This window comes from Struthio camelus, chromosome 2 (assembly GCF_040807025.1).
Source record: "Struthio camelus isolate bStrCam1 chromosome 2, bStrCam1.hap1, whole genome shotgun sequence".
Taxonomy (NCBI): domain Eukaryota; kingdom Metazoa; phylum Chordata; class Aves; order Struthioniformes; family Struthionidae; genus Struthio; species Struthio camelus.
In genome coordinates, this window is record NC_090943.1 from 70,028,545 (window position 1) to 70,042,602 (window position 14,058).

Consider the following 14,058-nt stretch of genomic DNA (forward strand, 5'->3'; position numbering starts at 1 on the left):
GAACAAGATCTGGGCTATTTTAACAAGATTAATGTTATTGTTATAGGATTAAACTATCACCAATACTATAGAAAAACATGGCTATGCATGAATTAAATCACAGAATCATAAAAAAAGTCTAGGCTGGAAGGGAATTCTGGAAACTACCTGATCCAACCTTTGTTGAAAGTAGGGCTTTAAATTAGGTTACCCAGGGTCCCATCAAGCCAAATCTTGAGCATTTCCACCGAGGGAGACTCCAACAAACCTCTGGGCAACCTATTCCAGTACTTAATTGTTTTTCAAGAAATCTGTGAAAAACATTCCAAACACATTAAGAGGAGTACATCGGTAGTTCAGTACACCAAGAAACAGACCCTCAAATCCAATATGCTATCCTAATTATCACGCTGTCAAATAACTCATACTCTAAGTATGAAGTGAAAACTGAAATTTTTGTATTGCAAGAATTATCCACCGCTAGAAGATTGTCATATCTTAACATCAACAACGCAGCAAGTACAACTATTAGAAGCTTATGTCTGCAGAACATTTATTTCACGTAACTACATTTTACTATATATACTTTACATCAACTACAATACCTCTAACTGCTCAAATTATTTGGATATTACTGAATATTTTAGTAACGTATTACTGACCTCTTTCAGTGTCTGCCTCTGCTACTGGTCACTCTGTCCTACCGAATGCTAAAGGCACACCAGGGTGATCACATACTACTAATCCCATCTCTTCCAGCATCTAGACTCACTTAGCTTTGTGCAATGCACAACTTCGCAATGGATTAGTCATGCAAGTTTCTTTATTCAGGGCAGTCCGGTAAGTAGCAAGCATAACTCTGCACCGCTCCCTAAAAAGCGCACAGCATAACTGTCCAATAACTGGGATCCAGATATTTCAGTCTACAACTTTCCTTTATATTTAAATCAGTTACATGCTACATCCTTCACTGGTATCCTGCCATTTTGTGACTATCATGCATTTCATAATTGGTTAATTATTTTATATGCATAATAAGCAAACGTGCAAGTTCCAGAAATCAGCAGAATCAAAAACTCAGCACATGGCGTATATCTTTAAATGCCCTTTTTGGGCATTTTCTAGTCTGCTCATTCTCCTTCGTGCAGCACTTATATAAACCTCAGCTGGCCAAGGCACTCACTGTGCTTAGGGGCCTACTAGCATGACCTTTAAGTCAGGTATCTAGTTTCTCATTTGCTCAGCTAGAATGAGATCAGAATTTGGATTTTGAGCCTTCATGTCACTGCCTCAAGCTATAGCTTTGTATAATAAACCCACAGCTATAACTGCGTTCCAGGGATGACCACACACCTCAAATCATTCAAAAATTAGCCTATTCATGCGTTACCAGGTATATATTACTACCAGCAAGACACATTTTTAACCTCTTTTAACAACAAACCAAGCTAAAGTAGATCTTCAATTCTAAAACCGATGAAATTTGAAAGAGAACAAAAATATGCATCAATCTTCACAAACATGGCTAGGTGCAACACTGAATAGAACAAAGATCATTACTCCTGAAAAGAAATTCAGGAAAGAAAGGTGGTGAACACAATGGAAACTTATTGGTCTCTGAACAACAACTAGCAAAGCTGGCTTTCCTGCAGGTTTTTGCTTTACAGTCCTAAGCTGCCATCTCTCCAAACCTGAGCTGCTCTTCTCTATTGCTCCCTGATGCCAAGCCTTTGACTCTCCAAAACGTTTCAGTACCCGCCCCCCGCCACAGCCATACATCAGGGTAGGTAGAGTGAGGCAACACTGGTAGTGGCTGAGTTCAAGTCAGGCACCTGCTCAGTCATTACCCTGCAGGCAAATTGAGTAGCTGCTGAGCCTCAAACTACAGACCTTTCCTGACTGAGGCTCCAATCCAGAGCCTCTTCTACACTATTTTCTTTCCTATACAATTTTTCATTTAATTCATAGTGAGCTTACTGTCTTTAGATCTAGATCTAAGTTTTTATAAAACTTGCTGAAACTAACAAACAGATTTAGAGAGTAAGGGAGGAGGAACGAACAACAAACATGCTCTTAAGACAACAAAATCGATCCAGGAGGTTAACGAATGATCCAAAGTTGTTGCGGGTCACCTGACAGCACATTAAAATTAAATGTACTGAAGAAACTGAAACTTTCACCTTGCTTATTCGTCAGGCATCAGATTGCCAAAAGGGATCTCAATGGATGGAAAAGAAGGAGAACAACAAACCTAGACTCATCACACTGTCCGGCCTTATCTGCTGGCGAGAAGCACATCCTCTCATCACCTTGAAGTTGCCATCTGATCGAGCCAGTAAAACAGGCTTTCTTTTTCTTTCCCCTCCCCTCCTCGTGCTAAGAGTTCAACTTTACTTTGTAATGTACAGCAAATTGTTGTAAAGCTAGTTTTTCTCCTCAATGCCAGAAAGAAGAGCAAATGAGCTTCAATGGAGGATGTGAGCCATATATAACCAGGAAAGGCTGTTACACAATTCTAGGTATATATCTGACAATTTAAAAACATTAATATGCATACAATTGACCTAGTACTGTTAACAAGTTTTTCAGAGCTTCTTAACATATGGCCCAAAATCTACTTTTGTACTGAAAAGGTCATAATGATCGGCATGCTATCTTTGTCCTAGAAGTTATTTTACTAAACTAGGAAATGGAAGAGAAGAAACTGAATTTGACATTTTAAGTTAATTTTCTGTTTACAAATGTTTGGGGGAAGAGGAAAAGTGGGTAGGAGATGGAAGGAGCAGGGAAGCACACAGGACAAAACAAAAATTACTTTTGCCTTCGGTAAACAAATGGGCACTTAGTATACTAAACAATATGCTGATTTCTCTCTTTCATCCCAGCTTAATACATACATTTGTCTTTTGCTTCCATCTTTGACACCCAAAAGAGAAGTATTTTTAAAAGTTTTCTTATGCTTGGAAAGATTTATTTTCTAGGCAACTAAAAAAACATATGCAGAACAACCTAGCATAAAACATGTCACTCTTTTTAAATAAGCCAAATGCCATAACATACACAAGTTAACAAGTAACAGGGTTTGTAATTGACAATTTTAACAAAATCTCTCTTCAAAATATCTGATCATATGGCTAGCTTTAGACTGCAGTATATTAGATTTTAAGGTCTCACTTGTTAAGACTTCAGTTCCATTCATAAAGTAATCTCAATAGATGCTGTTGGATATGTTATCCATCAAAAATGTTTAACAGAAGTCAGTACATTCACAACTAAGAACAACTGATAATATAAGTAAGCTTGATTCGCTATGTAAGAAGGTCACAAAACTGTTCAGCCAAGGTTTTCCCTTGACAGGATTTTTTTTTTTTTAAAAGAAAGATTATCTGCATCATTCATGAATTCAGAATCTAGGATCTACCATAATTAACAGCAAGCTATTCTAGTCGCTAGTTCTAGTCTGAATATATCCAGCTTAATATTCCATTGAGTCATGTTATTCGATTGACACAAAAAACTTAACATTGCTCCCAAGCAAGATATATCTGTTTAGAAACCAAGTATAGCTAACTAAGTGGGACTGTTTAAAAAAAAAAAAAAAACACACTGCTAGCAAAGGATCTATAGTCAATATAAATGGGCATGCAATAACATGACTTTACCAACTTAACATAAGTTTTCAACAGAAATGAATTAGGAAAAAAAGCAAGTGTAAAACACTAAGTTACTAAACAGTTGTGCTTGTCTGATACTGATACAGAGAAATAAAGTTTACTTTTACAGAAATGAGTTAAGGGTTGTAGTTTCATTGCATCAATTCACAAGTTTCACAACTAAAAACAACAAAAAGAAAAGAAAACACCTAAGTGAGAGGCAAAACATTTGTTTCAATGGTCAGGATACAACCCACAGCGAGCACTTGGAACACTGCTTTGTTGTTTTACATTTTAGTTTAAAGAAAAAAGTAAACTTTAGAATGAGACAATGAGCTTCTTTCTAGACCCCTCAATATAGTACTTGGCTAGGAAAAAAAAAGAATTTTCCATCTTTAAAGACTTAGAAATTAAGTATTTAAGTTCACTTTCACATAACATAGTATACTGGTATCGAATTAAATCTCTAAGGAAATGGTGAAAAAGAGTGACAATTATTTATGCTCGAGTGTCTACCAAACACAGGAAGTTGGCATCAAGAGGATCATTTCACAAAGCACACCCACCACTTAACAGTAAATGAACAGACAGCTTCACTATAACCAAGGTCTTGCACAGAATGCAACTGCATCTGTGGATAGTCATTTGGGGAGTGGCAGGGGTTAACTATTGTATAACAATGTTCCAGAAACACATCCACTATTAATAGAAGTAGTTTGCTATCATTATGTTTGCAGACAGGTGTTTGTTTCACATTTTGAAGGTTTGCGAAATTGGAAGCCTATGCACTCAGCTACCACAGAATGATATTCCCTATTCATTCCAGTAGGATACTAACTGATATATAGTGCATTGACCAAAAGGACACCACTGTTAACCACCAAAGTGCTTCTCAACTGAATAGTAAACGGCAGGCTCACACGCTCCGTCAGTTCATTCAAGGTACCAAGTATCAAGACAGAAAGAATGGTTTAAATATTTATCTGAAAAATAACCATGACCTATCTGCTCAGAAAAAGCATAAGATTAATAATGAAAAATGTTATCTATTATTTTAACACTACTACTTCTTAGTTATTAGAATAACCTGTGTTCCCTACAATCCTGAAGCCTTATTAGTTCCCCGGTGCAAAACTGCCAGCTTCCTTCAGATACCTTTTACCATGTGTGCATTTTCAATATGAATGGGAAACACACAGAACCAAAGTAGGAGGACAAACTTAAGATCTATTGAATTTAATGAACAGAAAACTACAATTAAGACAGTTGCCCTACTACACAAGTACTGCTGCCAAGTTCTGAAATCGGTCACGGAATTTTGGTCTCTTGCCACATCAGTAGTGTGTCCTGACTGCTGCTGCCCCACAGACTTTCTCCCAGCTTATGAAATTTTCTGGCAGCTACTACAAAGAACTGTGTTGCTAAAGTCAAACAAATCTAAAAGCAAGAAGAATCAGTTGCTAAAGTTTTTAATTTGCAGCCATGCTGGACTTTTTTAAAAACAAACAAACAAAAACAACTTATGGGCAGTCCTTCTATTAAAAACTACTGTTAGTTGAATTAATATACACAAAGGACAGGTATTTTCACAGATGAAGAATGAGTTGTGCAATATTTACAAAACAGAATTTTATCGGTGACACTTCACATCTTTTATCACTTTTGGAGTAAGATACAAAGTATTGATCTCCCTCCCCCATACCACTGTTCCCCATATTTAGAGTTGGTAAACCATTCATTTGTAATTGCTAGGAAGTTGAAAGCCAGTGCTCTAATGCAACCATTAAACCCATCCCTTTACTAGCCTAAGCTATGTTGTTCCATTATTGTTTTTTTTTTTTTGGGGGGGGGGGGTTAAATGGACAGTTTTTAAATTCTTAAATATTAAAACACACACATCACTGAACTGTTTTTTCAGATGGCACGGAAAACATCAATGATGCATACAAAAGCATGTTCTCAGTGTTCCTTACTAAAATAAGATCTTTCTGTAAAAGAATTCCACATAGACACAGCCTCTTTTCAAACATATCCTGAACAGCATAATTTGCAAGATTAGTTTAAGTAGAGCATAAGCAACTCTCAAAATGAAGTTGACCAAAGAGTTCCTATCAAGTGAAATCTATGACACTGCAAATTTAGCAGGTATACGATAAAACTATAACTAAAGGTAGCAATAGGCAGAACAGAGACTGAAAATCCAACAGGGTTTCACCTACCAGTAAGTTAACAGAAGAAAAGTTCTAATAAATAATTACATCAATTGATGAATGAGTTGAGAGACTGGCAAGATCTGCAATAGTCATGAATAAGCAAGGGCGCAGATCATAATCAAATGACAGTAGTGACAGATGGTAGTCTAGAGACACCTGTGTGAAAGACCAAACCACCAGAGTTTTTATGAACTTGATCTCCTTAAAGCCCAAGGCTCTTCTGAGAATTAATGAAATCAACTTTCACTTTAGATCCACAAATACTTATCCAGGGACACAATAAAAGTTTGAACTATGGCATAAGCATGGATTTAACTCACAGTCTAGGCCTAGATGTGTTAGCGCTAGCCTTTTAACGAGTTTCAGGGGTGCTTATTATATGCTAATTACAGATGATGGAAGAACAAAAACTACTAATTGTCCTGTCCTATAAACAATAACACAAAAATCAAGCATGACAACTTGTCCTTACTACGTGTACAAAGACATCTTTCTTTTCTAAAGTAAACATGGACTAACACATTCTAAGACACTAACACGAAGATAAGGCAAGCTGTACTTTAGCATGTGCTAGCTGATCTTCAACTTGACCAAAGTACAACCTTATCTACAGGCTAGAGATTTTTAATGCGTTACTTAGAACATTAGCAATGCATTCAAGAAGTTATTCTCTTCCAGACAAACCACTAATACTGATACAACCATAGCAAGGTAAGTGCTTAACATTAAGTAGACATCCAAGTTTGCCTAGAAACAAAAGCTGTGCTTCTACTCCTACTGTTAGGGACCATCCCCTCTACATAACAGTATTAAAAAATGAAAAAAAAATACAAAAGGTTAAAAGCATTTTATATCAATATAAATGTAGAAATAGCAGCAAACTGCACTTGCACCCAATACTTGGGACAAAAATACTAAGCTTAAAAGAAAATCAAACCCCAGTGAAAGAGCAGAGATCAGGTCTACGTTTGCACGATCAGGGTAATGCCTGGGAGATGCCCAATACTGAATAACGGAATCCATTTTCACAGTTGTAGACAAAATAATGTAAGAATTGCTACAGTACAAAACCTATGCATATACAAGTCAGAGTTCAAATTTCTAGCTTCTTGACCACGCACAATCCAGTGAGCACAAGAGGTGGGGGGATGGGAAGGTTTAAAAAAAGTTATCTGCATTTTAAAAACATATACTGCATTTATAGATCAGGCATTCGAGTGGCTTATAACTTTGGAGGAAAAAATGATTCATAAAATGCATCATTCCACAAAGCATAACTATATCACATAATTTCCTAGGGAAAAAGCCATGGCTACTCATCACAGTTTGGTGTTATGAACTTCTTGTTTTCCATAAAACTACACACACTAGATTAGAATTTGTTTGGGGGCAAGGGGTAGAGGATGGAAGGAAATCAATCAATGCATCAAATCATAACTACTTTGATTCTTTAAATTGCAAGCAAAATATCATTTGCTATAGAAGTGAAACATTGATTGTTGATTTAAGTTGCTAATAACTGCTCTTTTTCAAAAGTTACTTTCTGAAAAATAAAAATAAAAAATCCACATCTTTCTGGTTAATAACACATATTTCCAGAAATAAGAAGCACATGACATGTTTTACTTAATATCCAAAACATATTGTTGAGCCACCCAGTCTTGGTTATGGCTACTGGCATCTGTCATAAGCACTAAAATTAATGCTACTACAAAACTTAAAACCATTAAATTGAATTTGTCAACTACAAAGGCCGAAGCAATTTATGATATCACACCAATTTCACCATTTCTTCTCTTTCAGAGGATAAAGAAAGAAGCACCTTTTGATATTTGTCCATCTTACCATTTCAGAAATTAAACATTTATAGCTTGTTTGAAGCTTTATGTGAATTTACAGGAAGAGTATATAATTAGTTTCATATTAATGTTAAAAATAAAAGAGCAAAGCTAAATTAAAAACACTTTTGGCATATCCCAATTTTTTCTCTTGCAGAGACCTTCAGAATGCACTGATTGTTCTCACTTGGAAAAGCTTTAATATCCACTTTTATAACACACACATACAGGTATGAATTAAGAACTGGCTTTTGCTCCCATTTTTCATGAATTTCCATGAGCACCACCACTAAATAATCTTAGTATGGGAGTTCTAAAAAGCAAAAACAAGAGACATCCCCTTTGACTGGTATGTTACTATCCAAGTTCTGCACAATAACGATTAAAAATAATTATCTAACGTCACAGCTCATGAGCCACTAGAATGAATTAGCAAGAGGACGACAGCAAGCTGTTGATAAAGATGATAAAAAGTAGGGGCTGAGTCAAAGAGGTAATGCATTATTTCTTGAAACACATTTAATTGGTCAATATGGACAAACATGCAATCTAGTACTTCACCTATATTTCTATTCTGTGATCAGAGGAAGAGCATCTGTTCCACTTTTGGCAAAGTAACACATTTGAAAAAGCCCTGAAAACCTTCTACTAGAAAACTGATTAAAATAATTTTGCTAGAAGAGCTCTTCTAAATTCCAGATTCTGGAAAACTGTTTCCTCAGCAGAGCTTTTAGTCATATTTTAAAGCTTGGGACTCTTTCTCTCCATATAAGATGTGTTGTTACAGGTGCCTGTATGAAACTTGAACTTGCCAAAGGAGGGGGCAGGGGGAAGGGAAAGGAAAGAAATTATACCCAGTGTGGCAGATCAAAGTATGCCTGTATCACATACAAGCTGTGCTGTGTTTTGCAAGTTCCATTTTGACTGTAGAACCACACTGACTACTGTTCTTTAATGTTCATATTGAAATGATATTTGTAGAGGTGTTATGGACCCTAGTTTTAGGGATCAAATTACCCAATCCTAACAATCTTTACTTCACACAGATGCAATTAGGATAGCACACTGGCTTCAGACTAAGGGGCCTCTACAGCATTATTGACTGCAGAGATCTGCAGTATTGCTCATCCAGTGATATGTTCTTTTCTTAAAAGGAATGGCGAGTATCCTTTGACAAAAGAACTGCACTCAATAAAAGAGGAGGTGTGGGTATTAGACAAAGGAACGTGCAGGGAGCAGATAGCAAGGCCGTGCAAGAACAAAAGAAATGTCTCAGAACTGTGAAAGCACACCCGTCAAAACCTGAAGAACTTCCAAAATAGTGAGAAGACATCTGCTACCATGTTTTCTAACATTTTTCAAGAATCTGATTTAAAAAATCCTTATATCTCAGTGAGGAGTGCCAGATGGAGAATCTGTATTCCAAAAGTATGCCGAGGGCCCATATTTTGCTTAGACTGCTGAAACTTGTAAGCCAAAACCACGTGGGACTCACTGGATGAATGGAAGTAGAGTGACGCACTGAATGACTACAAGGTTTGTAATAGTTTGCCTTGAATCTCCTGGTCCAACAGATCCTTTGTTCCTATTAGATCATTTACAATGTTTAGAAATCTACAACATAAAAACTAGCAGATATGCATGACCAGATTCAGCATTACAGTGTCTTCAACCCAGCTCAAGCAACTGAAACCACAAGGATTCTCTCCTGGTCCTCCTGAGCTTATCATTTTCTAACTTCCTTTGTTTTCTGTGGATACAGTTGAGAAGCCAGAAAACTAAAATATTATATTTTCAAAATCAGATCAAAGAGACATTTAGCTATTTAGCTTCTGAGTAACTTCACAAAATAAGGAAGGAAAATCATTAGAAACACAGCATTAAGTACATGCTAACGCTACAGAACTGTGAAAACATGCTACCCATTAAACAAAAAGTAATGAATGTCATCGTTTTCACGACCTCACAAAAGCCAGTCTAAACATTAAATAGTTTTAATATATCAGCATTCCCTAAAAGATACCACAAATCTGTTCCCTATCTTTAGTAACTTACTATTGCAGGATTGAAATTAATTCTAAGTAAAAAAATATAAATTTATATATATATATATACACACACAGACACACATAATTGAAGTCAAAGATGGTATCTTGAGTCTCTTACCTAAGCATCACTAAACCTTTAAAACGATGTTAGATTTTTTTTTACAATTACATAAAGAGGTATCAATATTTTCTTTATAAAGAAGGCTTATCAAGATTTTGAATACATTTCCCCAACAGGAAGAATGCAAAATTAAAACCAAAAAAATCCCAGCACATTTATAAAGCAAGTTAGTGGAGAATGGTTTGCATATTATCCGATTTCCTACCATGAAATCTAGTCTGTGCAAGGACATAGAAGAAACAAATAAATGGGATACAAAACCTATACAGGACACGTGACTAAGTTTCATATTACAATGCTAATAATAGAAATAAGAATTCACTGCAAGGTTCAGCACATGCTGTTATAAAGCCAATAGTATCTTAGGGTATGGGGAGATAAGAATAAATTATCTCAAGATAAGTCAGGACGCAACTTGCAGCGCATCTGTTACTCCATTCCAACTACCTCCGTACATGCTCTTTTCCCTCAGTAAACACCCCAACAGGAGATTAATTTACCTCACACTAATTCAGACTTACTTCATAACAAGTGTGTACACACCTTCTGAGTCTTAGGCCTTGATAACAAGAAAATACTCAGAAGAGCTAGCTACAGCTAGCAAAAAAGCATCCAACTCAAAACAAAACTGCAGGCTGAACATTTCTGGCTGATATTGACACTTCCATGGGGCCTGGGCTAGATTGCCTAAATCCTGCTTTTCTTGTGGCGATACATCCCCAGTCTATAATTTCCTAATGATAAATTTGTGTAACTTCATACACACCATGAGAGCTATTCCATGTTCTAGCCAGAAGTATCTAATGCTCCCACCACAGGCTGACACCTCAGAGCTATGGATTCCCATCGCAAGCCAGACGCCTGCAAGTTGGACGTTCTAGCGCTCATCAATATAGCATCAAATTGCCCGTGTTAACTGACCTCGTATACTTAACACGGTGGAGTAAAATATACAGTTGCACTGCTATAGATAAGTAGCCAGGAGATATTCAATAAGAGAAATCAATACTACAAACTAACACTAATAAGCCAAAGAATTCAACCAAATAAAACAAGTTTAGCTTAGTATACTTCCTCAAGGCTACAATTGTACGCAAACAGTGAAAAATATTTTCTCAATTTTCCACTTTAGTGCAAACTTTTCCATTAATGACAATACTCTGGCGCCTCTGACAACAACCGGTTCTCAGATTCATGGTTATAAAGCTTATGGACATTTTTTGTTTGGGAAAAAAAAAAAAAAAAGCATGCCACAAGGTTTCTACAAAACGTAAATTGCATATCCACCACAATTAAAATAATATGGTCTGTAACAACAGCCCTCATTGCCAATTAACATTTAATTTTTTTTTTAAATGACTAAATAGCCCTATAGATGCTAGCATGGCAAATACGATTTGTGAATACATAAAATGACAAAATGAAAAAAAAGGCTCACCATTTCTGCAGTTACCTGACCTTGTAGAATTTAACTTTAATGGCTTCTATAAACACCACAGTTTTAGTGTCTATATCAAACTATTTTGTAGGCATCTTGAGATAATGATTATTATAAAAAATTTTAAGATATTGAGAAACGATTTGCTACTTCAGAATACTGGTGTGGACGAAAGTAAGATTTATCACAAGACAAACCATGAACATACACAAGAAGTTCATGTTATTACCATGGGAGCTTTTCACTATCATCTTCTCCAGTGAGCATCATTACTGACAGACCAATAAAACAGACTGATAATTTAAGAAGTGACTATGCAGTTGTCTGGATATGCTACTACATTGCAAAGTTTACTTAACTTAGCCTTATTACAGTCTTAGTTTGTACTGTAAGTATTTCAGGGCTTTAGTTTGGGACACAAAAAGTACAGCACTGTGATACTACCCAAAATTTCTACCCAAATCATGAATTAACTACTCCAATTTTAGAACATGTAAAAAAAATGGTAACAGAAACATATTAAATTCCTATTAAATCACTGACAGAGATGACTAATATTGAAAAGTCTGTCCAGGAATCTAATGATATATCAAATCAGCAATATCAGAGTGTTTTAGGAAATAAAATTAATCTTATCAACACAAGCTGGTTCTTCAAATGAACTATTTTGTTAAGTGTATTTAGATGTATGCAGAGAATTACATTTTTCTTATGAATTAAAGAAAACAGATGTATTAGACATTTGTCACCTACTCATCAAGACATTTTTGCCATAAGACAGCGTCAGAGAACATCAGCATCATAAAAATTTAGTATTTGTATTTCATTAGCAAGTTTTTCCAGATAGGGTGATTAAGCAGACTTTTCTTCTCCACATTCCTGTTTGTTAACAGTTTCCTCTAGGATTGAAAGTGCCCAGGTGTTAAGGACAATTAGTTTCTTCTACAGCTTAGTTTCAGACAAATTAAAAAAACAAACACACAGAAAAAGTGAATGCTCAATTTCCCTCTACAGCTAAATAAGTACAGTTAGTCCACATATCTAAGTAAACTTACTTTTATAAATAACTTTTCAATGCAATAGTGCACAAAATTTATACTGGAATAGTAGATATTTCTACCAAAAAGACTGTTTTGAAAGATCAAAGTTGCAGTACTCAGAATTGGTATTATCAAAATACTAGCATCAAAGTATTATCAAAGCACTAGCTTGTATGATACAGGTATTAGAGCAGTAACCTAGTGGTATGACGTGCTGTACAGACATAAGGGAAAAAACCAATGGGGGTGGAAAGCACATCTTCTAAAAAGGGGAAAGTGGGAGGGGAAAGGAGGAGAAGCAGAAGCTGGCTAATTGCTTAAAATAATCTCAGTAAGGAGAGGGATTAAGAAAGGCCATAAGATTAATGGAAATTTCATATTAAAAGAAAAATAATATTTTTACTGCCATTGCCTCAATTTTACAACCTCTAAGACCACTTGTTTTCACACTTTATATATCCACACACAGCAAATGAGCCCGAAAAAAGCTGAAAATAACCGCTGTAGACAACAGGCAGCCTTTGAGGTAGCACATAATAAAACACTACAACTAATTATCCCAGGGTTTTGTTTCGATTTTTAATCCGTTTGCCGGCGTACACCAAGAAATCCACACGAGCAGATTTAGTCTATTAACACACTCCGTTTGTTTTTCAGATTAACCTAAGGAAGCTGGGGCTCAAACAGGCAAAACTCTCACGCCAGGTGCTCTGTGAACAATTTTGGGGGCGGGGGGCGGAAGGCCGCATAAGGAAAAAAGGACCCAAACCAGCCCTGCAGGAAAAGTCAGCAAAATCAAGCAGAGGAGGGAGCCAGCGAGCGGGCTGCCCCGCCGCGGTGCGGGGCGCTGGGCACACCCGAAGTTTGCCCAAAGTTTCCAGCCGCGGCTCGCAGCCCCTTCCGAGCTCGCTAAAAATAAAGATACACCGCGGGGGAGAAGAAAACGAAAGAGTGAGCGCGGCGGAGGGAGCAGAGAGGCCGGGGGCGCGCCCCGAGCCGCCACCTCCCCGCCACCCGCGCCGGGCACCGGGGCCGCCCTTGGGCTAAGCACCCCCCCCCCCTGCCGCTCCCTTTTTATTTATTTGAGCCACAAGCCGCGGGGCTGCGGCCGCCCCTCCCATCCCCGAAAGCCGTTGGAGCCGTTGGGGCCCCCAACCGCCGCTCTCCAGCAGGGACAGCGGCCGGCCAGCCGCCCACCCGCGCAGCGGGAGGACGGCGCGGGGGCGGCCGCAGCCGCGTAGCCACCTCCCCGAGGCGTCCGAGCGGCACCAACTTTCCCTCCCCACAGCCCGGCTCCCGCTAACCGCCGCCCGCCCCGCTCGGTACCTGCCGCACCGCCCAGCGCTCCTGCCGCCGCCGCCGCCCCGCCCGGCGCGCGCCGCTCCCGCAGGGGGCGCGAAAAGCCGTTGCGACCGCCACTGCCGCGCGCAGCGAGGCGAGCAGGTGCGGAGCGCGCGACCACGCAGCCGCCCGCCCCCGGCTCCCCGAGCCCGGGCTGGGCGGGGCGGGGCGGGGCGGGGCGGGGCGGGGCGGGGCGGGGCAGCGAGCCGGGCGCCTGGCCGCCCAGCACCGCCCTCTAGCGGAGCGCCCCACCGCCTGCCCGGCCCCGGCTCCCACTTCGGCTCCGCTCGGCGCCCTTCGGGTCTTTCCGCTGCTTCCGGGCGGGGCGGGAGGCAGGAGTAGGAGCCGCGCGACCCCCCCCGGGGCGGGCGTCGCTCCTCCGCCCCC

General features: G+C 38.8%; 1 protein-coding gene across 4 annotated transcripts in view; it reads right to left on the bottom strand.

The window, feature by feature from the left end:
* PTPN3 (protein tyrosine phosphatase non-receptor type 3) overlaps positions 1 to 13,818 on the bottom strand; it is a 137,616-nt gene extending 123,798 nt beyond the window's left edge. Inside the window, exon 1 of one of the 4 annotated variants that reach the window (XM_068936208.1) lies at positions 13,657 to 13,818. Coding sequence is in view for 1 of the 4 variants with exons in the window: in XM_068936203.1 (XP_068792304.1) it covers positions 2,231 to 2,240 (10 nt within the window). In the remaining 3 variants the exon portion in view is untranslated. Of the gene's footprint in view, positions 1 to 2,230; positions 2,267 to 13,656 lie in introns of those variants that run through there. The other 3 variants (XM_068936207.1, XM_068936204.1, XM_068936203.1) reach the window with 3 other exon arrangements.
* Positions 13,819 to 14,058: the final 240 nt, after the last annotated feature.